Here is a 26,600-nt window from a genome sequence, read left to right on the forward strand (position 1 = left end):
AATTCAATTAAAACTTCACATATCTCTTATTCAGCCTTTCCATTTTTTTCCCTCCAGTCTTGTTTCTTTGCATCATTTCATGCTGGTAGCCACACCATCCTTCTTGAGTCCATCTTTTTCCTTGGATTCCATAACAACATTCATTCATTCTCAGCTCCTCCTAAGAGATGCTCTTGTCTGCTCTCCTATGAATGTCGGTGTTCTCCGAATTTCCTTTTCAGATACAGAACTCTTTTCACTGTATAGGATCTCTGAGTATCTTCTCTACCCCCAGCACCTTAACCACTTTTTCGACACTGAGAATTCTTGAGTCAGGTTCCTCGAGACCTGATATCCCAATTCAGACCGAGCTACCAGCTGCCTGCTGGATATTTCCAGGGACGTCAATGCATTGAGCCCCCAAACTCAATGGTCATCCTCCTTATTTTTTTCCCTTGTGCTGGTGTCCAAGCTGGCTTCTCTTCCTATGTTCCCTGTCTTGGTTTGTTCCTAACTGCGTCAAGTACTGGGGAGAGAACTATTTATATTTGTGTCTATATCAGTGTGTTCCATATACATGTGTATAATTATACATGTCCCTGTGTGTACCTTGATGTACATTTATGGACATGGGCCATAATGATGATGATAAAGCTAACATTTATTGGGTACTGATGTGAGAGATATTATGATAAGCATTTTAAATGAATTATCATTTTTATCTTCACACTATCCCTGTTGGGAATGTGTAAATGTGGATTATGGATTTTACAGATGAGGAAACTGAGGCTTAGAGAAGGTAAGCAAGTTGCCCGAAGTCACACATCTATTAAGTATTGAGGCAGTCTGACTCAAATGTTATCTAAGGTTGTGGAACTATAAAGAACTTGTCCAGAGTCTGTTGGCAGGTACCAAATGAGACAATAAGGAGGTCTCTCAACATCTGAGAGCCACAGTGGCTACCCACAAATATGTGCTGGAATCTCAGCAAAGCTAAGGAGGGGTTTTCAAAAGAGGCATTTGCCCTAATAGAACCTAAAGATACCATCTGGATGAAGAACATTGGAACAGCACCAAAGTTTGCCAAGCAGAGGGTAGAATTGTGTGGAGGGGGAGAAACCTGAGCCTTGTTTCTGAACAGAGCTACAGTGTTGGTCAATTTGTAATTGTATGAACTTTAGGAAAAGAAGCTATTATTCAGAAGACTGCCTGAGCTTCACATAAGCGGTAGAGTTTTAGGCCAGTTCTCTAGGGCGAGACAGACCCCTTACCCAGATGGAGCCTGAGTAAAGCGGCCCCTCAGTGTAAAGTGGCATCTCAGATTACTCTGTTAAGAAATCTTACTGAAGTTCCCAGATCTTAGGAGTTAACCAGGAGGGGAAGGTTTAGTCTTCCCCGAAGCTATCCTGGCTGATAGAGATGTGTTAGGAGACAGTGGTCAAATGCTTCCTATGAACAAGACTTATAATTTCCATCATTTTTCTCATAGCACACTAAGTGGGAAGCTGGTTTCAAATATTTCTACTAGTATGTTGCTGCTGCCTCCAAGGGGGAGTGAGAGTGTCTTTTTGGGCATGAGAAAACTGGTGTACTCTTTATATCTCCCCGTGGCTTTTCCCAGTTCTATTGAAAATCCAAGACCTGGAGACATCTGATTGAAAACTCGCTCTCCTGCCTATTAAGTGGGCTCGTCCCAATTGTCATGGGTGCTCTTTTTCTCTCACCCATTTTATCTGCTTGCCAGGCCAGTCTGATCTTCATACAGCTGTGCCTAGCGTGTCTCCTCTGAACAGCGATCAGGGGCCTGTGTAGGTGACTGTGGAGGATACAAGAAAGGTTGTTGATCTCTTGACATGTAAAGACATTCTGTCAAGCAAACTCAGCCACACAGCGGCAGAGCTTCTGGTGTGTAAACAGAGACTGCTTAATTACACAGGTCATGTCAATTAGTGTGACCTTAGCGTTTTCAAGAAATTAATCACTTTCCCCCGCGCTCAAGTATGTTCATACATTAAGGCAGTATGGAATAAACCTTGTAGAAAATCTGGTATAATCTTTTTTTTTTTTTTAACAATGGATGTTTTCTTTTGAAATCCCTAGGCTGTGGTTAGGGTAACAAACTTGCTTAGATACAACAGTGGATATAGGCTTCATTCAGTTCTAGTAGGTGAGGGGAGTTGGGGAGAGGGTGGGGGTAAGCTAGGGATGGCAACAGCTCATGACAGGGGGAAACTCACTGTGACTAAATGAGCCTGTTTCTTCATCTTGACACTAAAAAGATGCTAATGTCACAGGCCTGTGTTAAAACCATGTCATGGGGCTGGTTTTTAACTGACAGGAGCTAGACAAGTCAAGGTTAAGATTTAAATCCTTATCAATAGCTTTTCTTGTTGGGGCTGGCAGAATGAAGATGGAGAGGGGAGGAACAAGAATTGGGTACAAGCTGTCATCACAGTCGACACCGTAATACCGGGAGGCTGCGAAGTAAAGTGTACATTTCCAAATCCATTTTATCTCTTCAACAAAGTTTTTCCAGAGGCTATAAATCTATATCTATGTATAAATATTAGCCCTGTGACTACCTACGAATATAAACGTAAGATGTATTCATTCATTCATTCATGTCTGCATGCACTTAGTAGTATTTATTGATGCGGTAGGTAGTGAGTATATTGTGAAGAACAAGAAAGGCAGAGTGTTTGTTCTAATGAAACTTGTATTCTAGGTGGGGTCTATTACTTAGGGTAATACTAGCTGCTGTAACAAATAGATCAAAGAATACATAATGGCTCATGTACAAGAAAAGGTTGCTTCTTGCTCATATAATGGTATAAGGCAGGTGTTCTTGTTGGTGAGCGGATCTTGTCCAGGGAGTGATATGGGGACTTGGGCTCCTTTTCGTTTTGTGTCTCCACTGTCCTTTAGGTTCTAGTTGTCTCCATCCACCCAGCTGAAGGCTATAGGGGGCATGGAGAGGGCACATGGACTTCTTAAAAGCCCAGGCTAAGAAATGACCCTTGTCAAATCTGCTCACATTCCCTGGCTGGGAGTCTGTCACATGGCCATATATAATAAGCAAGGGAGGTCTGCAAATGCCTAGTCATACAGCCCGAGAAAAGAGAAAATGGATGTACGCTGAACAATTACCATCAGCTTCCACATGTGTACAAATTTATAATTGCAAATCATTAAAAATTGTAATTATTGCTGTAAAGAAAATTAAACAGGATATTACAAGAGAGAATAACAGTGTGGGGTGGGCGATGGGAATCTACTTTAAAGTAGGTGACCAGGGAAAGCTTGTGGGGAGATAACATTGATGCTCAGAGCTAAAGTATAAGAATAAATTGTCCTGGGAAGTGCCAGAAGAATAATTTGTCCAGAGCGAAGAGAACAGCAAGCCGGAATTCATGTTTATCTGAGGGGACGAATAATCGTCCTTCACTTCTTAGTCATTCAGAGCGGAGGATAGAAAATATGAGAAGAAACCACCAGGTTGTGCATCCAAAATTCCCACCAAAAATGTGTGTTCTCTTTAAAATGATGACATGGGAAGCGACATTAAAAAGCAACTCTCTGCCCTTTTTTTTTTGGATGAATTCTATACATTGTGGAGGACCCTTGTTATTTATTCAGAAACCCACAGAAGCTCTGAATCAATATGACATAGGGTATCATTAGAAGATTCCTAAAATACATGCCCAACCTCTGCCCTTTTGGTCTGCTTGGAAAGGCACTTAAATAAAGACAAAAATATTCTCATCCCTTTTCCTTCTCTCCCACTGTCCCCCACCCCCTGCTTCATATTGTTTTGACAAACAGCACATTTTGCAATTAAATTCTTTACCAAACAGAATGCTAGGGGCCCGGGCTGCAATCACTCTGCTCATACGGAATAATTTCAAGATGCACCACGCTGATTAATTATACTGAAAGCAGCTCTAATGATAGTTTCTGAATCCAGGATTAATTCACAGAACATGGTAAATACAAATGGCGGATTTTCAACCTGATATATTAAACCATTACGGCTTATTGGGCAAATATGTGTCTTGGCATGAGCCTTCTGCTGGGGCTCGGCAGAAAATATGCATCAGTGAGAAGGAATCCTTATGAGCTGGATTTGTTGAGTGGTAGCTCTGCACTTAGAGGAAATAAATTCCTACGTGAAGTACAGCTGCTATTGAAAAAATGTAAAATACATGAAAAGATAGATATGAAAGTGTTCGGTTTGATCAGTGTTGCCAATGGATATTGGTTCTGAGGATGCCAATACTTATCGAGACTTCCCAACAAAAGATATTATTATATGCTTTTACTTTTTCAGTTGTAACTTTTATAGAGCTTTTAGTATGTGTGAGACACTGTAGGACTCAGTGTTTTACATGTATTATCTGACTTTTTTTTTTCCCTATCGCTCTTTTCCTTGTTACTTTGCTCCAAACAAGCACATTGGCCTTTCTTCTCTTCCTTCATTTCTCTTTCCCAAAGATACTGACCTCATTCCTGCCTCAGGGTCTTCGCACTGGCTGTTGCCTCTCCTTGGGAAATTTTCTCACTTCATGGATTGGCTGAATGCTCCTTATTTACTCAGATTTCAGCTAAAATGTCCACTCCTCGGGGAGGCCTTCCTTAATCACTCAATCAACAGTAGCACACCCATTTAGGCATCCCCCTCCCCATTTTATTTTCTTCTTATAACTTTTCATATTCCAAAATTTGCTTTCATTGCTTATTTACTTATTGTCTAAAAACCCTGCTCTGCCCCTGCTAAGAACTAAGCTCTTTGTGGGCAAATACTTCATCTGTCTTGTTCATTGCTACTTCTCCAATATATGGAATAATGCCTGGCAAATAGTAGGCCCACAACTTATTCCTATGATTAAGTGGCTTACCTAAGGTTACAAACTAGTAAGTCATAAACTTGGTTGGGATTCAAACTCAGGAATGCCTGACCCTGGAATTGGAGTTGTTGACCAATATGCTATTTTCTTCCAATTTCAACATCCATGTGCCATAACCCGTTGGTAGAGAGCACACAAGGCAATTCTGTATGTGTTGGCTCACTGCTGCTTAAAACGGCCAGTGTACACGTAATTGGAGAGCACCAGTTACATGCCAATGACACCGTCAGGAGTCATCAAAAGTATCCTGACCCAGAGAGAGAAAAACACGGTTCAGGTCACCAATGAACTTTTTATGTGTAGCATGTGTCACAGTTCAGGAGACAGAAACTGAGTCTAGTTCCCAAGGATCCAAGTTAGTTTCACATAAGTATCTGAGGATTTAGAAACATCCATCCTTGTCTTACTCTTAAAAGAAGAGAGAGTTTTTGCCTTGAGCCTTAAAGTGTGGATTTAATTCAGTTACTCACTGCGTATTCTAGCAGTTTCACTCCGTTACATCCTGTAGGTTCATGTGTCCTCCATAATTTTTAATGACTTATTTGGGATCTTTCAACCAGATAGAAGCTAGCAATCAGGCAGGTTTTAGAGAATATCTCATTCCATATCAGTGAAGGATATTTTAAAGGACAAAGTTAATGAAGGCCTTACTACTGCAGACCATTTTTGTGTAAAAATTACTTAAAGTGTAGTCAGTCACGTAGGCACCAGAGGTGTTCACTGGAAGATACCAGGGGAGTCAGAGGAGAGAGACCTGGAGCCAGAAGAATGTATGGAGAGGCCAGAGGCTGCTGTGGGTGAGAACTGGACCTGAAGTCTGGAAGTTTCCCTTCAGGCTTGCCTCTGCTTTGAACTTGTCCTATGACCTTGAGGATGTTATTAAACCTTTCGGGGCCTCAGTTTTGCTATCTGTAAAAGGAAGTGTTGGGCAAATTTGCGGTATCATAACTCCTGAGAATCTCTTTTGTCATTTTGGTTTACGAACCTTATGTGATGACATATTTTCCAACCTAATGGCCTTTATGGAGTAAAATTCACCCTCTCTATTTTAAAATAATTGAAGCCATGTGAACCTACCAACTCAGAGCTTCTCGTCTGCGTGAGATAACCAGTGTTTCCATATGGAGATGATCTGATCCATGTCAGCAAAAGGAAATCACGGAATGCTTTAGTGGCAGCCTTGCTGTGGCTGCATTTAGGATTCTCTCTCTGCAGTCTTGTCTCCTTTGGAAGCCACTAGATTGGCTGATCTCTTGGGTCTCTTGTGACTAACATTCGAGGAGTCTCTAATAAGTGGTTCAGCAGACAGCTGGGTGGAGAATGTGGGCTGTGTGGGGTGGAGGGCAGACGTTTGAAGGAATAGAGTTCATTTTATAGAGCAGTTTTAGGTTTACAGAAACATGAGGGGAAAGCACAAAGAGTTCCCATAGACTCCCTCAATTCCCCCTCCCCTGTTTCTCCTAACATCTTATATTAGTGAATACATTTGTTACAGTTCATATACTAATATTGGTACGTTATAGTCAACTAAAGCCTTTCGTTTGTACTAGGGTTCACTTTTTATGTTATGTAGCCCATGGATTTGGACAAATGCAGAATGTTATATATCCACAATTCAAGTATGATCTATAATATTCCACTGTCCTAAAATCCCCTATGCTCCACCTATTCGTCCTTCCCTCCCACCTCCCAAAATCCTGACGGTCACTGATCTTTATACTGTCACCATAGTTTTGCCTTTTCCAGAAGGTCATATAGTTGGAACCATACAGTATATAGTCCTTCCAGATTCGCTGCATTCATTTAGCAATATGCATTTAAGGTTTTCCTTCATGTCTTTTCATGGCTTGATAGCTCATTTCTTTTTATTGCTGTTTAATATTCCTTTCTATGGATTACCAGTTTTGTATATCCTTTCACCTATTGAAAGACATCTTGATTGCTAATGCCTTTCATTTAGGTCAATTTTTATTGAAATAATTGTAGATTCACACACAGTTGTATGAAATAATCTAGAATGATCCTGTGTGCTCTTTACCTAGTCCTCAATAGTAATATTTTGCAAAACTATAGTACAATATCAAATTGTGCTATATAGTATTCATAAAGAATATGAACATTGATACATCCACCAATCTTATTCACATTTTTCTAGTTTTACGTGTAGTCATTTGCATGTGTATGTGTTTATAGCTCTATATAATTTTATGATGTATAGGTCTGTGTGCCTATCACCACAGTCAAGATATTGGATATTTCCATCACCACAAGGGTCCCTCTGTTATGCTTTAATGGCAGCCACACAATTCCCTCTGTCCCTAACCTTTGTCCCTAACCTTTGGCTAACACTCATGTGTTCTCCTTTTCTAAAATTTTGCTATTTCAGGAATGTTAAGGAGATGGAATCATGCAGTGTATTAGTTTGCTATAGCTTCCATAAAAAATACCACAGACTCTGTGGCTTAAAAATGGAAATTTATTTTCTCACAGTTTGGGAGGCTAGAAGTCCAAGATCAAGGTGTGAGCAGGGTTGGTTTTCTCTGAGACCTCTCTCCTTGGCTTGCAAATGTTCGCCTTCTCACTGTGTCCTCACATGGTCTTTCCTCTTTGCTCTCACATCCCTGGTGTCTCTCTGTGTGTCCAAATTTCTTCTTCTTAGAAGGACAACACTCAGATTGGATTAGGGCCCATCCTGAAGGCCTCATTTTAACGTGATCACCTCTCTAAAGGCCCTATTTCCAAGTATGTTCACATTCTGAGGTACTGAGAGTTAGGACTTCAACATATGAATTTTGGGGGTGAGGGAACACAATTCAGACCATAATATGCAATGTGCAACCTTTGGTATTGGCTTCTTTCACTTGCTGTATTTCCCTGGAGATTCATCCAGGAGTATCAGTAGTTTGTTTCTTTTTATTGTCGACTATTAGTCCCTGAATGTTGCTTAATGCCTTTTTATTTCATGTGCTTAAAGCCAATGCATTCAATACCTTCTATTAGGGGCCCTCAACTAATGCAAACATAGAATAAGCTAAACTCAGAGACAAGTAAGCCATATAAAACCAACTTTAACATTAATTCCCTTGCACCAAATTACTATATATCAGCATTGAAAACCAAAATATATAATTTTTTTAAAATAATCATTTAAAATTAATTCACATAAGTGATGATTTTTTGGAGGGAGGTACTTACTATCAAGATACTCTAAATTTAAATATTAAAGATATTGTTAGGGTCTGACCTTTTCTCTGACTCCACATTTATTGTAGAAATGTTTAAAGATACAGATCTCAATTCTTTGGGGGCCTTTGGTCCTCCCACAGGAGCTGCTACTTCTGTTAATGTGACCTTCCACCCATGACTAAATTTAGCTGCTTGTGTCTTTTTGAAAATCTGCTCATGAGACAGAGATTATGCTTCATGAATTTCTGATAATATAGTTGGGACATATGCAGTCTCCTGCCTGGTACGAAGGGAAGAAGGCCAGCCTGAGGAATGACAGTGAAGAAATGTGAACTAACAACAAAACTCCCAGAGAACCCCTCATTCCAATGAAGTATTAGGAACACCAGACTGAATTGATCAGCTGTCTAATTTACAGACTGTTTTTAAAGCAGTAAGATTTCACTGAGTTTCAAGCCCAGAGTGTAACAGGCTGAGATGTAGATGAGATCTAGAAAGCAAAGTTACATAAATCAGTGAGATCTTGCAATTCACAAGAGGCCTAAGTTATATAATTATGTGTTGTGAGCACAAAGGTCTTTAAAAATGGTTTCATTGTTAGACTGATAAAAGAGTAGACATGGAAGAAATACTTTCTGTATCTTTTTATTTGAAATAGCAGTTTGTGCTGGGTCCTCTTCATGGCCCAGCATGTCCTCTCAAACTTTTTTTGAGCATCACAAACATCTTTAAAAGCAACAGCTATACAACTATTATTATCGGTGCTTGCTAATTGCTCAGTATGAACCAGGAACCATCCTAGGCACTTTACGTAATGTCAGCCCCACAGTAACATTGTGTGTTGGCCACTATGATTATTTCCATGTGAGATTCAGGGACACTGGGGCTCTGAGAGGTTAAGTTAAAATCATATCCACCAGGAAAGCTTGGGAATCAAGAATCAAAATTTGTGTGTTGATTTTTTAATAATTCTAAATAGAGGAGAGTACTAGTAAATAGCAAAAATAATAAGCTTTAGCGGTATCTAGATCCAGGATATAGCAGAGAAGATTCTGAACCACCAAGATGAGCCAAGAAATTGAAAATGTCCATGTAAAATCTTCAGAGCCTGTGGGCAGCTGCAGACTTCTCTCCTGCCCTTTATATTCCCTCACACTGCGTACCTTCACCTAGAAGGTTGAACCCTGGTACATGCTGGGTGTTCATTAGCACATCTCTGGATTGCCATCTTAAAAGGGTATGCCCCTTTATTCAATAGAAATTTGATTCCAGAAAATATACATGTACACAACCCTAAACATGTCCACTTAGCCAATACTTATTTCAGGAGATATAACTTGGGCATCCTAGTGAGTAAATTGGCACAATTTCTTTCAAAACCATTCTACAGCAGCGTTGCCCAACAGAACATTCTGCAATGATGCTCATGTTCCTATCTGCCCTCTAGCTGCGTGTGACTACTGACCACTTGAAATGTGGCCATGATGACTCAGGAACAATGGAACTTTACATTTTACTTAAGTAGTTTACATTTAAATAGCCATCAGTGTGGTTATTGTATTGGGCAGTGCAATTCTAGAGACTAAAGATTTAATTCTAGCAGCTATCATAAAATTCTAACTAGACCTGTTCCTCATATTCCCTCCCTGGGCAGGAGAATGAAGAAGTGGGTAGAAAGGGGAGGGGTGGTCGAGTCCAAACGTAAAGTCATTTTCCATGTTTATCTGTCCCAAATTCAAGCTGTGCTTTGTTGACAAAATTTGGGAAGGTTGCAGATTTGGCAGGCCTGTCTGTCCCCTTGCCTGCATGAATGTGTCAGCACCTCATTAATCTTGGGTTAAACTATAAAGGCCCTTTTCCCTCCTACCATGGGCCTATTTTTTAAAGGACACTTCAGTGCCCTTTTGCATTTCACAGTGAGATTTTTAAAAAATTTATAACTTGCTCTGTGGATTAATTTAAGCCTATATTTTACTTAAATATATCCTGATCATTTCCAAATTGAAATGAGAGAAATTATTTTGGGGATATAGGGGAGTTTAAATGTATTGTGCCATGGGTTTCTGAGGAACATATTGGGTGTTTATATTCTATAAATTAAAAGCATGAGAAATCTCTGTGTTATCTTTCTCCAATTTAATGAACCTTTCAATGAAATGATTTTATCACACATGTGGTCTTGGTGATTCTTCTCTTTCCAAGAAAAAGACATAGAGGGCATAATGTTTTTTTTTCCTTAACAGTTTTTGTCCAATGTAAGAAGGAGATGAAAGGTCTTTAAACAATACTGGGTATTTTAAGCCTTAAGCCTGTAGTGCTTTGTCTTACAGGTGCGTGGTGAATTGTCATTGCTTTTTTTCTCTCAAGACAGACATCGAGAATAACCACTTTCTGTATTTCCTGGCACTGGAAACAGTTACCGTTTGGGATTCCTTTTATAGTTTCTTCAGCTAACGACTCCAGTGACCACTCAATTGTGGTCTCGTAGTAAATCAAAATTTCTTTGAAAGAGTCAGCTCTGTTATATAATTGTAGATGTCCTGCGAAGTCATCTCCCTAACTAAAAAGAAAGGCGTGTTTCCGTTGCCTCAAATAATACGGACTCTGCCACCACACATAATATTCTTTGAAATGAAAAGAATAGGCCATTTTCTCCTCCTCCTCCTCCTCCTCCTCCTCCTCCTCCTCCTCCTCCTCCTCCTCCTCCTCCTTTAAAGTAGCCTACAATTGATGAGACATACACACGAGCTTCAGGCTGTGTCAGATCTGGTTGGTCAATTGTGAAGAAAGAGAAAACCAAGCTGCACACTGCTCCTTCAGACTTACCTCCTCCCATGAATGACTTGCCCTAGCTAGGATTCAAGGTGACTAAGGAGAATGCTCTCAGTGGTTTACTTTGCGTTTTAATAAAATAGAGTTAAAAATAAAACCAGGGGATGGCCTAGCTCCTGCTGGGAGTTAAAGTGAGGGCCCTGAGGAGGATTTAGAAGACCCCATGGAAGCCCTCCCTGGGAGGCAGCATGACCATAGGCCCATGTCCTTCCTTCTCTGCCTCTGGGTCTGACAGACACCAGGGGCTTTGTATGAGGAGCAGGGCCTCAAGTGAGGGTCTAGAAGAAAAAACACCAATCAAATCAGCCCAACCCCACGATTCTGTGGAAGCCGTGTGTGCACAGCCCACAGTTCGTTGCCACCTTTGAGGCAGGGGGGGAAGGAAACTCGCCATATTTTGCCAGGAGGCTTTTAGGTCAAAGTGAGGAGCAGGGGAACTTTTAAGTTTGATGGGCGTTGATGGGTGTAGGGGTCCACACAGGGGGTCACTTTGTCAGGCAGGGCCGACAATTTGCAGGCACAGGCCAAGGCCCAGCACTTTCCCCTCTGCCCAAATCAGGTGACGAAACTGCCCGGTTGCCCAAGACTCATGCAGTGCCCACTTTGGCCAACTCAGAGCAAAGGCTTCCCCAGGAAAGGGGGCCTTGGTGCGTGCCAATTCTTGTAAAGCATTTCACCTCTTCAGAAGCTAATGCCTCTCAAAACCAAGAACAATTAAAGCTCGAGTCTTTCTAAGCAACTGGGGAATTGAGCAAAATAAATCAGAAATCCTCAGCTTGGCTCTGGAGGCTCGCCTCATTATGAGAGCAGATCTATTAGCCCTCTTGCCATTGTCTTTCATTTCTCAAGTGAGGTGATTCTAATTAAATTAATCTGCATGTCAATCTATCGGTGATCAATCAAAGAGCCTGAGGTCCCCCCTATGCTGCAGGGTGCTTGCGGCTGACAGGGGCTGATAATGGAGGAAGAAATAAACTGTCGAGCAAAGTTAATTAGTCAACATAATAGGTGGATTAAATGGGAGCCAGCTGATTGCTGTTTCCCATGTCAGAGCACGAGGTGGGAGCTGAAGCTGCAATTACAGACAATTATTATATTTGGTTGTAAGAGGTCGCATGAATAAACATATCTCTGTGGGTTTCAGTTTTAATCCTCTTCCCCATTTAATATAAGGAGAAGTGTAGGTCATTTCTTCTCATTGTTTTAGTCAAAATTCTCTGAGAAAACACCTTTCCGACAAACTGAGTTCAGAATCAGTTTATAAGGTGGCCAGGGTATGTGAATTGTACCCCTGGACCCATGCCACCATTTGTACAGAGGGATCTTTGAAACACAGACCTAAGACCCTTCTCGAACAGAGATTTTTTTTGGGGGGGGTGCGGGGGGAGTAGTGGTGATGGTGGAGATGGTGGCAAGGGGGGCTTTGGTCCAGTTAACAAGTACAAGAATCCCCTAAAAAGACAGTCAGGAGAACAAGCTGCATCCCAGCTCTCCCTAAAACCTCTCTTTTTCTTTTCTCTATTTTCTTAACCCTGACACAGGGGAAGGAGGGGGAAGAGGGGGATATTTTAAAGATTCAAAAGATTTTTTATTTGCATGATCAACTGTGATATCTGCTTCAGTGTCTAAACTGAAGGGTAATTTAGGTGAAACACAACCACCCTTGTGTAAAAAAATATGCTAATAAAGATCCTCTTGTTAAAATTATGGTTAACAGTGTACCTTCTGCTGTATAACTATAAACTGTGCAATTTTACTTAAAACTGCATCAAAAGCGTTCCATGCCAAAGACCCGCTCATCAATAGCTCCTCTTGTTAGAGTTGTACAGCATAAGCACCAGTTATTATGTGAAATCGCGATGCAATTTTCTTCAGCTCCCAGCTGTTATTTATTTAACTTGAGTTTATTACCCTCCGTGCTTTTATATTAAAATGTTCATTCATCTCTCTCTTCTGTCTCCAGGTCGTGGTGTCTACGACAGTCAATGTGGATGGCCATGTCCTGGCAGTCTCTGATAACATGTTTGTCCACAATAACTCCAAGCATGGGCGGAGGGCTCGGAGGCTTGACCCCTCGGAAGGTACGCCCTCTTATCTGGAACATGGTAGGCGAATCATTTTCATTGGTTGGCATTGTTACCTTTAACTGTGAATTTATTTTGGTTTCTTTCTTCCAACTCCACCACATTTTCTACCCCATTTCAAATTTCCAATGTCCTGTTGAAGAATGTGGATGCTGAGTAGTTAAAGACAGGAAGATATCTTTGAGTCTTGCCCTTGCCTGTTGCACAGTTTTCTACCCTGGGAATTGGTTGATGTATCTTTCCTTTTTGTTGAGACAGAAGGAGACCTGGATTGTTGCTTTATTTTAAGCTTCCACTTGACTGACAAATAGAAGCCAAAGCAGGATCACAAAAATCATGGCACATGTTGAGCTTATAGTTGACTTGGTTGTACAATGAACTCCATCCTCCTTGCAGTACTGATGGTGTATCTCTGTGACTACCTATTTAACTGCACTTGGAGATAAAATCCAAAGGCTGGGTTGGAGGCACTCTCTGAATATGCAGCCTGAACTAAGTGTTTCTCCCATGCCCTGTGCAGGCCCCTTCCCTCATCACCACATGGCAGAGCCTACTTTCTGTACGTAGCTTGTGGTGGGGAGAAATCACGTTTGTCTTGAATTTATGGCTAATCAGTTGTGCCTTCAAGTGAACTGGAGGAAACCAGATAAAAATTTAAATGAAGAAAAGTGAATGCCACTCAAAAGAACCATGGCCCAACTGAGTATATGTGTGAATGTTTCAGCACTACATGCATATGTAACGTATCATCCATACTTCCATCTGTCCATCTATCCATTATCAATGCAACATCTATCCATTCATCTTCTTATTCCATCCATCTCTCTGTCCATCCATTCATTTGTCTATCATCCACCTGTCCATTCATCCATCCACCCATCCCTCTATTCATCCATCCGTCAATACACCCATCTTCCATCCATCCATCCATCCAACCATCCATCCATCCAAGAAACAGTGACTGAGTTGAGTCTACTGGATACCAATCACCATGCTAGATTTTCGCCATCTCCTCAAATTAAACTCTTAACTCATTTCCCGACTTCACTTTCCAGCTTGCTAGATCAGCAGGATTCTTTGTAAAACACTACCATACAAATTAACACTGATGGCCTGACTCTTGCATGGGCGTGAGCAGTCCATGATGTAGTCCACAAGGTAGAAACTCCCTTTCCTGCCAGCATCCCACTTGAATGAACGCACCACTATCATCATCCTTTGCCTGATTTTATTTGCCTGTGCTTATGGAAGACACAAACTGTGCTTTTTATTAATTAGCCAGATGTAACACTTTTAGAAGGGATTCTTCACTACATCCAGTTTTACAGTCTTTTTAAGGTAAACCATCATCTTTCAAAAGCTGTTACTTTATGGTTTCATTAGTGCTGAGATGGATGGATATTACTTTTTGAGGAGGCCATTTGAAACACTTGCTCATGATTACATTCACAGTTCCATTTCTGTACTTAAAATTATTCTGATCCTCACTTTACAGTATTATTGCCTTCTTAATACCTTTGGAGTCACTTAAGACATTGTATGACTGGAGATGTTTAGGTAAAAGGAAGGAGGAAAAGATAAATAAATACTAGTGGGCACAATTTGGAGAGCTCTGGTTTAAAAGCTGAAGTCTTGTCTGTGACTGTGACTGGTCAGTTACTGTCCTGTCTGGGACACACTTGACTGTCACTTTGAAATGTGCCAGTCATGGGTTCACAGTTTCAAAGTGTGCTCCAAGTACAGACCTCACTCAGCTCCCATTCCGGCCCTTGGGAAGCTGGGAAGACAGCTCAGGATGCCAGGCCAATCGTCCCTCCACCGAAGAAACCAACACAAACAGCAGAAAACAACCAGATAGAAAGGACGCCTCTTGGTGTGGAGGTCAGGAACATTATTTTGCATCATGATGTGTTGGAAAGAGTCTGATAATTGGCGTCAGGGAACCTAAATTAAATTTGTAGTTTCACCTCTGCCCTTGGTGTGACCTTGGACAAGTCACCTTACCTTTTGGGATCCTTAGTTTCCTTCTTAGCAAAACAAAGGTGATGATCTTCAGGGCGGGGGATGTAATGTGTACCTTGGCTGGGGGCAGGTCACATACACAGGGGAAGTGGGCTGGGTGGAGACTGCGGAACAAGAGACATGCTCCACCGCCCCAGCCCCAGGCAGTTGTCACCAAGGGGAGTGAAAGCCCAGTGGGGCGAGATGTTCCATTTTGGCAAGACTCCTAATTTTTAATTGTTGGTAACTAATTACAAAATTTTAAACCCTGGAGAGAGAAGTGGGGGTAAAAGTCACCTAGGAGGAATATAGCCATGGGCTAACGATTTGGAGTCTATGCTTCCTCCCAGCTCAAATATTTTTATTTCTAGGCATACACATTAATATTTTAGTGGTGATATTGTATTATTCTAAGTTTTTAATTTTTAAAATCCTCACCTGAGGATATGTTTTTATTGATTTTTAGAGTGAAAGGAAGGGAGGGAGTGAGAGAAAGAGAAACATTGATGTGAGAGAAACATCAATGGGTCGCCTTCCATTCGCACCCTGACTAGGGATGGAATCTGCAATCTAGATATGTACCCTGACTGGGACTCAAACCCACAACCTTTTGGTGTATGGGACGACGCTTCAACCAACTGAGCCACCCGGCCAGGGCTATTTTATGTTTTAAAGACAACATTTTATTTCTCTGCTTCAGTTTACCAGTCCACAACTGGCCGTGTTATTATTAGCATATGATTCAAGAAAATGATGACATTTCACTATTTATTAATGGTTAATCATCGTTGGAGATGTGGGTATGTCCTACCTCCTTCAGCTAGGGGGCCTCCCGCTCTCCAAAGCCTTACTTCACTTCCCTCCAGAAGATTCAAAGGGTAGACAGCTCCTTAAGGTTCTTAGTAACAACAGTGCCCTGGAAATCTGCTTCTTTGTAGAATTAATCAACCAACCACACATAACCACCCACTCATGTGGACACTTCAAGTTGATAGCTACATAAATATCTACTCAGCAAAGGGTGACTATGGGCTCTTTCATTGGTGGTGTGTGGGTGTGGACCTATGATGCTAACTCATGTTGATTTGGGGTATGGTAATACTTTATCTGGCCATTGAAAAATCCTATTTGAAATTGCCCTTTTTAAGACTTATGGAACCACGCCCCCCTCCTTGGCCCCTCCACTCTCACACTCCCACCTTCAGCAGCTACTGCACAGTGAGACAACCAGTATTTTCGCCTCTTAGGTGACCTGTAGGAGCCTTCGTTTTCCCTCATTCTGGGCTTTTCACCATCTCGTTTACAGGTAGCCTGAATTATTTTGAGCTGCGGCACATCTCTATTTATATCCTGCGTGTCAGACAGTTGGAGGAAAGTTCCCTTTCATGGCTCAAATCTTTCTGTGAATGAGAGAAATAGAGACCATGCTTCACACTCATGCAGTCTCCCTGTGTGACCCACACACTCACAACCCTTGTGCTCACATAACTGTCCCTGTATTTCAAGTAAAAGAGTTGACAAAGGCAAATTTATTTCCTGGAATCTTGTGTGATCCACAGAGGGTGACTGAATCCCTGCTTACTGAAGCTGTTGGTAACTGCTCTCACCCTCTTTTTCCTCATTCATAAATACTGAGATGTTCTTTGCTGGGTATTTGTGGGAGAGTTTAGGTAGTGAGGTTTCCTCCTTAAGCAATAGCTTTATGGGAGAGGTATGCTTGGGGAGAGAGGCAGCCTCAGGACGTAACTGCTCTTAGAGTTCTGATTTTTGAAAAAGTGCAGGCATAGGGCCAAAGACACTGAATTGTTGCCACCACAGTTGTGTATAGCTCCGGCTTGTGTGCCTGCCCTGTCTTCCCCTCACTTGGGCAAATTCCTGGGATTGTGCACTGGGGATCTTCAAAGGGCTTGGCGAGTATTGATATTGCCCTTGTTCTCCTGACTTTCAGGTTGTGTTTACTTGGGTTTAAGGCCAATTGTGACATTAGTTTCTTTATACTTTCCACCCCCAGGGCAAAATGCGGTGCCCTCACAAAGCTATAGTGCAGGGCCCCTGTGAGCTTGCACGAGCTAACACTTTATTACCTAATGATCTAATATGCAACAAGGCAAAGAGCTGGTGCTCATCATCCTGACATCGGTGCCGGGAGAAGTGACTAAATTGCTTTATGTACCATTAGCGCTCGCAGCTGTGGTGAACTCACCGGCAGCGTTTATGCAAATGCCAGTGAAGACACTCTGGTGGCTTTGTCAGGAAGCCGTCTGACAAGCAGTTTAAATGCTCATTTTTTTAGGGGACTTAAAAATTTTGATGTGCATGTGTTTTTCTCACTTCCTCCTTTTTTTCTTCCCTCCACTCTTCCCCCTTTATGGGCTATTTATTGGAGGACCTTCCTGATCACTGGGGAAGTCTGAGCGGGCAGGGAGCCATGCCCTGTCCCAGACTGGGGTTAAGGCCCCAGTCAGCTGTTCTTCAGATTTAGGGATATTTATTATTGTTGTTTATTTGTACAATCTTCATATTTATTTGAAAAACAAGTAGAACTGTGATTAATCAAGAGTTTTTAGAAGATGAACATTTTAATGTTCATGAGTTCTGACCTGAGGCCCTACTTGGTTTCTTGGCTCAAATACAGATGCTTTAAAACACCCCTACTTTTTAAAAATGGAAAACGATGAACATTTAGCTTTTGTGGGCATCAGATACGAATGAATTGAATTTCCCTTCAAAGTAATTATACAGATTGAGATGTGAAGTATGCTTGTGCCAGGATCCCAAAATAAACAGAATCAAAACAAAAGTGGGGTTTGGTCCAACGAAAAGTACTTGTACAAGAGAGTGGTGACACAATCACTGGGCCTTCTCCTTGCTATGGTTATGGCGTTAGAGAAATAGAATCCCATTTGCCCCACCACCAGTTAGCTCTGACCTTTCCACTGCAGTGTCCCCTCCCAGCTGTCCCTGACAACATGGTGTTATTCTTGCTCTTTAGCATTTGACCTTCTTTAATCCTTTTGCTCCAGACAGCAGCAGTGTTTGCTTCCGTTGCTTGCCCCTGGGTATCCAGTCCCATTGCCTCCCGGTGCTCAGCTGCACTTAAATTTGTTTTTTTATGGATATGGAGAAAGATGGGTCAGGCCTGGAGATTACTCCTTGGGAGACAGCATAGAGCTTCCAACAGAACGGAGCGGCCTCCTCTTCTCCCCTCTGTGTAACGAGGCCCTAAGAAGGAGCCAGTGAATCTCAGTTGGGTCTATTAGAAGTAGCATCCACCTGTCTGACTGGAGAGCTGGATTCTGGTCCTGACTCTGCCATTAACTAGCTGAGTGACTCTGGGAAGCCCACTTTGCTTCCGTGGCCTCAGTTTTGTATGTTTCCAATAAGACCTGAGTTGGGTCATCTTTAGACCTCCGTTTAGCATGCCCATTTTTGGGGTGTTCTGAACGGAAGCATTGACACATACCTTTCCTAGTCTGATACCTATTTCAGGAGATGCCTTTGGACTTCAGGAGAACAGAGAAATCCCCTGGTTATTTCTAGGTTAGCCCTTCCTTTGGATCTTTAGCCAAAGAATAAGGTGTCAGCAACAGTGAACTTCAAATCATTCCTTCACCCATTCATTCACACTAAGCATCCACTACATGCCAGACACTAAGCTAGGTACAGTAGCCCAAGGCAGATACAGTCCCTCTCTCCATAGAATTTATGATGTAAATAGAGAAGAAAGACATTAAGCAAAACTTCTAACTAACTCCTTAGAGTTGTGCATAAAAGAGGGCCCACAAGAGGAGTGAGGAAGAGTGAGGTGTCGAGGAAGCCTTTCTATGATGAAATCACATTTATGTCCAAACCTAAGAGATGAAGAAGTCTTCACCAGGCAAAGGGGACAGAAACAAATCTCCAGGCAGAGAGAACAGCATATACAAAGGCTGTTTTACTTAAGTGAGTTCAAGGCACCAAAAGAGACAGGGATGGCTCCTGCTGCTCCAGGGATGGCAGGAGAGGAGGCTGGGCTGGCTGCTGAGGGCCAGGTCACGCAGGCCTGGGATGCTCAGGCCCTGGTTGTGGCAGTTGTGAAATGGTGGTGATGGTGGGGGCGGGGGGGAGGTACCAACCAAGCAGGGCTTTGATGAACTCAGTTGTAATTACATGAACTGCTTCTGTGCCATGAGAGCCCAGGGCAAGATTGCTCTGAGTTGCTTATAACTTTGCCTTCCCTGCCAGCCTCTGGAAGCTCACTAGGGAGTTGGCTGTGCCTTGAAGCCGTCCCCCTGATCACTTCTCATTCCGTCAACAGTGCATGTGTTCAAAATAGGAAGAAAGTCAAACATTTGAGGGTTCTTTTTCTAGATGGTTTTGGCTTATGAATTCACTATTTTTTTATAATTAGCTTAGAAAGAGTTTACCTATTGACTTCTTTTTGAACTTGTAGAGACCTTTTTTTTTAAGGCTTGCTATTATTTGACCTAGGAAATGTAAATTACTTGTCTGATCCCAAAATTAAAATGAGTTGAGTGGAAATAAACCAAACAACAAAGAGAGATGCACCCTCCCAAATTTCTCTCCTCTCCCACCATGGTCAATGGCCGAGTCACAGCACATGCTGAGTGAAGAGCCATTCAAGTATGGAGGCCACGAAACAGATCTCCTAGAGACCCAGAGAGGGGATGCAACCAGCTCAGGCTCACATAGCTACTTTCTGTCAAAAGCCGTTTAGTACTCTCTGCACTTGTCATGGTAAGTTGGCTAGCAAGTATGAATTTCAGGGGCTGCACAACTAAAAGGTCATTTGGTTACACAGGATGTTGGAGAACTGGGGGTTCACCCCTGATGCCTGTGCAATCCAGGTTGGCTTAGGCTTGCAGGCGTCTCTGGGATTCCAAAGATCATAGAAGGTTGTCTGTAAAATCTCTCCAGCCTCCTGACAGAAACGCACCTTCAGATCCCACAGGCAGAGGATGAGGGACCCAGAGCTTTACACTTAGAGTTTCAGTGAGAACTCCAGTCAGGCCCTCTTTGGCAAGAGCATTTTGGTGCAGGGTCCAAAGTTAAGTAGAAAAATAGAGCAGCAATTTTTGTTACCAAGGGTGGCATATTACATCTTATCAATTGATTTTCCTACTTGAGAAAGCAAGACAGATGCAAGAACAGCACATTAAGGTTAAGAATATCCAGATGTGTCACAAAGCAGAGCATGACGGCCCCAGATTTTCAAGCATCAAATCAGGCCTTTTGCTTTGAGCGGTGGGGAACATGTCTTTTGTCTTCCCTCACGATGGAAAGGACTCGGCAAGAAGTCAAGATAATGAACAAGAATCTAAGTGAAGACTGACTTTCAGTGTGTCCCCTGAGTAATCCATAAAGCAGGTAACGCCAGAAATCCCAACACTGGGAACTTGGTAGCCAGCAAGCTCTCAGGGTCAGGCAGATTAAAGAGTGCATGAGCCACAGGTCACTGCGAAGCAGGTGGTCCACGTTTTCCTTGTTTGAATATGACACCACCAACAGCATTGGTGACAAAGGAGAAACAGTGCTCAGACTTTGCTGTCTGGCTTAATGATGATCAGGCCAGGTAGCGATATATATTATTATTGCTATTATTGTTATTTTTGGACTAATATCAACTAACATTTATGGAGCATTTACTATGTGCCAGCACTGTGGTGATGATTTTATTTTTATAATCTTATCAAATCCTTACAAATATAAAGACCCATAATAATTATTATCCCCATTTTACAGATGAGAAACCTGGGCTTTAGAGAGGGTTGGTAACTTATCCAAAGCCACAAAACTAATCAGACATGGACCTGGGCCAGGACCACAGATCTACCTAACTGTATAGCTCTGTGAAATAGTAGAAGTATCAAGAATAACGACAATACACACTCATTGAGCCCTTATTATGCTGGCACATAGGTGCTATAGACACCCCACTGTAAGATGAAGAAACTGAGGCTAAAGAGCATTTAGGCAACTTGCCCAGAGATGCACAGCACATAAGCTGTAGATGTGGAGTCAAACCCAGGGAACCCCTACCACTTGCTCTGAACATTATGCTTAAATTCTTTTCATCTCATCTCTCATGTTCCTTTTTTTTCCAATACAAGGAAGGCAATTTATGCTGGTATCTTAAATAGACCTTTCAAAAGTTAGCCCAGAGCATGTCTTTTTATATTTTGATGGGCATGCTGTGTATGTTTATGTTTACCTTATAGTTCATTTTCCTTCAATAACCTGTTTTTCCTGTGGCTATACCACATTGTGCTAGTCAAATAAAGCAAATGCTGATTTTATTTGATGACTGGCATGTTGTCTTTGGGGCTGGCAAGTTAACAAGGGGGCTGGTAATATTTTATTTATTTGCAAGGATCTTCTAACTCATCTCTGCAGAAATCATATGTTGACCATATGGGCTCTCTGGCATGTATGCCAGCCCTAGAAAAAGGAGATTACGAAAAAACTGTGAGATTGTGAGTTAGGTGTTAGGATACTAACCGTATCCTTGTTAAGGTACTGAAGGGTTACTAAGCCTCACGCTCCAAATAACACGGGAAACTGATACGGATTCTGGAAGGCTGTTTCCTTATGTAAATTTCTCGACAGACCCATCAACTGTGGGAAACTTCCAGTATTTGATATTTTGTGTGATCTAATAAATGAATGAGCCACACCTAACTTACTTTAATAAGTATGTGGGGGATGATGTGGGGTAGGAGAGCAGTACTTTCTGCTTACATTTTGGACAGAAAATGGCAGACTTTTTATTTTTATTTTTTAAAAAATATATGTATTGATTTATTTCAGACAGGGAGAGGGAGAGAGAGATAAAAACATCAATGATGAGAGAGAATCATTGATGGGCTGCCTCCTGCACGCCCCCTACTGGGAATTGAACCATGACCTCCTGGTTCATAGATTGACATGCAACCACTGAGCTACACCTGTTGGGCAATTGCAGACTTTTTTAAAGGCTAATTTTTTAATCTTACAGTTGATTACCAAAACATCATAATTCCAGTTTTGATTATTTGCATAATTGATTGTTCTAAACCAAGGGCCTCATTCTACTTACTTGCCTGAGTACCTTCCCTCAGGAGAATTTTAGAGGATTCAGATGAGGCGAATATGCCAATGAAAATTTCTCTGTGCTGCCACACACATTCTGAAGATAATATCTTTAGGGGCAGTGTGGCCAGGAGTGGGTTTGAATCATATTTGACTGAACATTTTCAGTTATACATGCAGAAATAAATAAGAACAGAGCACTGCCACTACCTTGCTCATGACCTTGAGTATGTACTTTGATTTCTTTGGGCCTCAGTTTCCTCATCTATTAAAGGGGTGCAGCCTTGGTAGAGCCCTTTAAGCTATGATGATCTGTCGTTTGAACCCTGATGATTCTGTGAGAGGTCTATCTCTGGGGGTGCCATACACACTGCCTTGATGGATGGCCCCCACGGTCATGGTCATTCCACAGGACAGATCTAAGGCCAACTTCCCTCCACCATGGGCATTTCTGCAGGAGGTTCACAGTGGGTTCCAGGAGGCCTGGAAAAGCCACAAAGTGTGGCTTACACAGCCACGTATGCCTGAGGTAGCTCTAATCTGACGTTCTTTTCTCTGAATTCCTTCAACTGAGATGGTATAGTGTTCAATCCACTCAATGTTCAGCAGTGAACTTTAGACTAGGTTTCCCATGCAGTATGTGAGATGGGGGGAAATGTTTTATAAAAATTAAAAATATATACAAGTATTTATCTATTTGAATGCAAAAAAAAAAAATCAAAAAAACAAAAATCACCAAAGCATTTTGAAGTCTCACAGCTATTACTGCTTAGGGCAAGACTGAATTTAAAGAGAAAGTAAGTCAATATAAACAGAATTGCAACTAAATAATAAGTCATAATGTAAGTGGTACTGAGGTGCAGCAGCAAAGCCAGGACTGAAGTATGGGAAACAGTTTTAGAGTTGTTCAGGGTGGGGAAGTAGTAATTCTTTAGTTACCAGGAAATAGGACCCTGGGGAAAAATTTTTTTAAAGTCAAATATTGTTATTTAAAAATAATATTTTTAGCTCAGTTTATCATTAGAACAGACTTAATGTCCGCGTAGGATTTTAAAAATTAAAATGTCTCCCACTCTGGCTGGTGTTCTCAGTAGTTAGAGCATTGTCCCGTGTCCTAAAGGGTGGGTTCGATTCTGGTCAGGGCACATACCCAGGTCTCGGGTTTGATCCCCCATAGGGGTGCTTGCAAGAGACACCTGATTGATGTTTCTCTTTCACATTGATGTTTCTCTCTCTCCCTCTCCCTTGCTCTCTCTGTAAAACAAACATGTCAAACTCAAAGGCTAACATGGGCCAAATAAACAAGGCATGTGGCCTGCAGGCCGCAAGTCAATGGAAAACATCCTCCGGTAAGGATTGAAAAACGAAAACCCCAAACGTCTCCCAAGCTGTTAACGCTGTATTTTTAAACAAGTAGTTGAAGAGGAGAAGAGGAGAAATTAGTGTAGAAAGGGAGGATTTGAGTCAAGGACAGACTCAGCCGGGTCCACCCAGGCAGTGCATTATACATGGAACCAGCTGGACACTGAGCAGAGCTGACATTGTGTTGTCAGGGGCAGGATCGCCCATCAATTTCCGAGATAGGATTTGAGTTCAAATGACAGAAAGAGCAGCAACTGTGTTGAAACTGATGCATGGGGGAGGGGTGGGGCAGGCAGGAACCAGCCAGGCCTAAAGACAGGAAGCGCTGGTACCTCCGGAAGGGGGTGGCTCTGTTTTCTCATCTGGCTGCTACCCTTCCTTCTAACCTTAACATCTGTCAGCAAGATCCACCTGGGCCCTTGCATGATGAGAGCCTACTGTAGGGGGAGCGTACTGGTGCTAATTTTAACCCCCAAGAGAATGGAGTGTCTGCAGCTGGAGTGAGGGCCAGGTCAGCCTAGGAAACTGGATTCCACAGAGTCAGTTGCTTATCCACGGAGGAAGCACAGTGAGGGTGTAGGGACAATTGTTAATAACCACCAGAAGACTTCTCAACGTTTAGACTACTCTGTTTGGTTCCTCAGTATCTTACCAATTCTGATCATTCTTCTTTCGTTCATGTGCTTATTCACCCATTCAGTCATTCATCTATTTAACATATATTTATTGGCTGCCTGCTATATTAGACAATAGGGATGCAGAGGTGAACAGGCAGGGATAGCTGTTGACATTACGAGGCATATAGTCGTGGGTGTGCGTATCTGTGTGTTGATATTAAGCAAATAATTTCACACAGAATTATGTAAAGTGTAATGATGGTAAGCATGATAAGGAGAAATATAGACTGCTAAGAGAGCTTTCAACAGGGGGACTCGGCCAAGTCTGAAGAACCAGGGACACTTTTAAAATTTAAAATAAAAATGAATGCCATTCCATTAAGCAAAGAGGAAAGAGCTTTCTAGGTGGAGGGGAAAGTATGTCCAAAATTCCATGTGGGGACAAAATATCAGAAGCTTGTGGAAGGGCTGTTTGGGAAGGTGTGCTGGGTCTGAGATCCATTTCTGAGAAAACAAATTTGGAAATTTCTAGGTTGGTTTCTCTTTTACTTGGAGATATGATTCAATGTATTTTCTTCATCACAGGCTAACAGAAATCTTTGCCCAGGAAAATGCTAGCTTTAGACCAGTGTTTGCAGTGAAGATAATTCTGCTCTTATAAGAGCAGGCTTTGAGCATCTATTATTATCAGGTTCAGTGCTAAGCACTTGGTATCATCTCTTTTAATGCTCTCAACCACCATAGGAGGGCACTACTATTTTCTCCATTCAGCAATGAGGGAAACGGAGGCCATCCTTCAAAGAGCTGGTTGTGGCTCCTAGAAGAGTTCGGTTTTGCACCTGTAGCATTGGACCTCCAGGTAGCTGACACAAGGCGGTCATCACCACTGTTCTTTTCCACTGTTAAGTCAATGCTAATCACCTCACGTTATACTAGTACTTCAGAGGTGGAGAGAAATTCTCCTGCTATTTGATCACGTAATATAACTCCTGCTTCAATGGAAGCAAATTGACGACGTTACTCAAAGGCAAATTGAAAAGCCAGATCTGTGCTCAATCCCCAGGGAACACTGGTTGGCATATGCAGTGATATATGGGAAGGTGCTTTTCTGGGTTAAGATAAAAAATCCTGGTATCACGTCACGCTATCGGGCATCCCATCTCAGCCTCCCTGTGCCAGCCCTGCAACTTGAAATACTCAGTGGACAGAAATGAAACTTTATAGAAATTAGGTGATCATCATCCTTATCAGATGAATATGATGCCATCAGCATGACTTTAGCATCCTCAGAAAGAAAAGAAAAAAAGAGATTTACCTGGAGAGGAGGAAGAGAAAGTCTGAGGCATGGATTGTAGGATTTTTCTGCCAGCCTACCTCTGGAAAGTTGGCGGGGAGATGACCTAGTAATTAAAATCCTGCTTAAATGTATGCTCAGTCATAACAGAGGCTAACAGACCTGGGAAACCAGATGGTAACCAGAGAAGGAAAAGTAAAACACAAAAGTAACACTCTCCAGCCCACAGAGCATAGAAATAGATCTGAATTGGCCAAATACTTATCTGACTACTAAGCATGAAAGCAGAACCCAAGTACTAATATATTTTTATCCCAACCTGTGAAATTAACCAATATTGTATATGAGAACATATGCTCCCATGTTGCTGGCTTATTTAGTAGTCAGTTGTAATCAACTGGACATCAGTCGTTCAAACCCACATTCATCACCTGTAGTTCTGGGGAGACGTGCAGCAGGAAAACATGGGCAATCGAGGCACAGACAATGCCAGGTTTGGGGCCTGGTCTCAACACATAACTTTCTTTCTTTTAATCCTCACCCAAGAATATTTTTTTCCATTGATTTTTTAGAGAGAATGGAAGGGAGGGCAGACACAGAGAGAGAGACATCGAAGTGAGAGAGACACATCACTGGTTGCTTTCCACATGCACTCAGACCAGGGCTGGGGATGGCGCCTACAACTTAGGTACATGCCCTTGACTGGAGTCGAACCCATGGCCCTTCAGTCCACAGGCCAGCACTCTAACCACTGATCAAACCAGCCAGGGCCACATGGGTTTCTTTCATCAACTTTGGGGCAAAGTAATAAAAGTTTCAAGAGAAGAGTATATATAAAATACATACAAATAGCAGTAGACTTTAGATGTTATTTAAAAGACTGTTTAAAATTAATGTGGTTGGTACAAATGGTGAACTTTATTTAATTCCTTATTCTTTGTCTACTTCTCTTTTGAGCACAGTTGGCAAGCCAATAATATGAGCACCTACTATGTGCTGGGCCCGAAGTAGATGCTTTTAGGGACATTATGTGTGGGCTCATGGGTGAGGGGCATGTGTCTCAGCAGTTCCAATGTATTTTATCATTTTTTTGTAGAGGAGAAAAGAGAATTTTTGTCATTCTTTGCTAAAATCTGGCTGAATCATCAAACCAGCTGTGTTCTTCCAGTAACTATTACATGCAACAAATCTATAAAGTTGTACCTCAGATTCCTCTACCTTTCAACTTTGGCAAAATCCTAGAAACTCTTCTTGATTTGGTTAGCTAAAGCCT

At 41.9% G+C, this 26,600-nt stretch overlaps 1 protein-coding gene across 2 annotated transcripts in view; it reads left to right on the forward strand.

The window, feature by feature from the left end:
* EBF1 (early B cell factor 1) overlaps nucleotides 1–26,600 on the forward strand; it is a 385,315-nt gene that overhangs the window by 244,219 nt on the left and 114,496 nt on the right. For both annotated transcript variants that reach the window (XR_002829372.1, XM_006089069.3), the window contains exon 8: nucleotides 12,865–13,006. Coding sequence is in view for 1 of the 2 variants with exons in the window: in XM_006089069.3 (XP_006089131.1) it covers nucleotides 12,865–13,006 (142 nt within the window). In the remaining variant the exon portion in view is untranslated. The remainder of the gene's footprint in view (nucleotides 1–12,864; nucleotides 13,007–26,600) is intronic.

The sequence above is a fragment of the Myotis lucifugus genome, unplaced genomic scaffold, assembly GCF_000147115.1.
Source record: "Myotis lucifugus unplaced genomic scaffold, Myoluc2.0 scaffold_56, whole genome shotgun sequence".
NCBI classification, from domain to species: Eukaryota; Metazoa; Chordata; class Mammalia; order Chiroptera; family Vespertilionidae; genus Myotis; species Myotis lucifugus.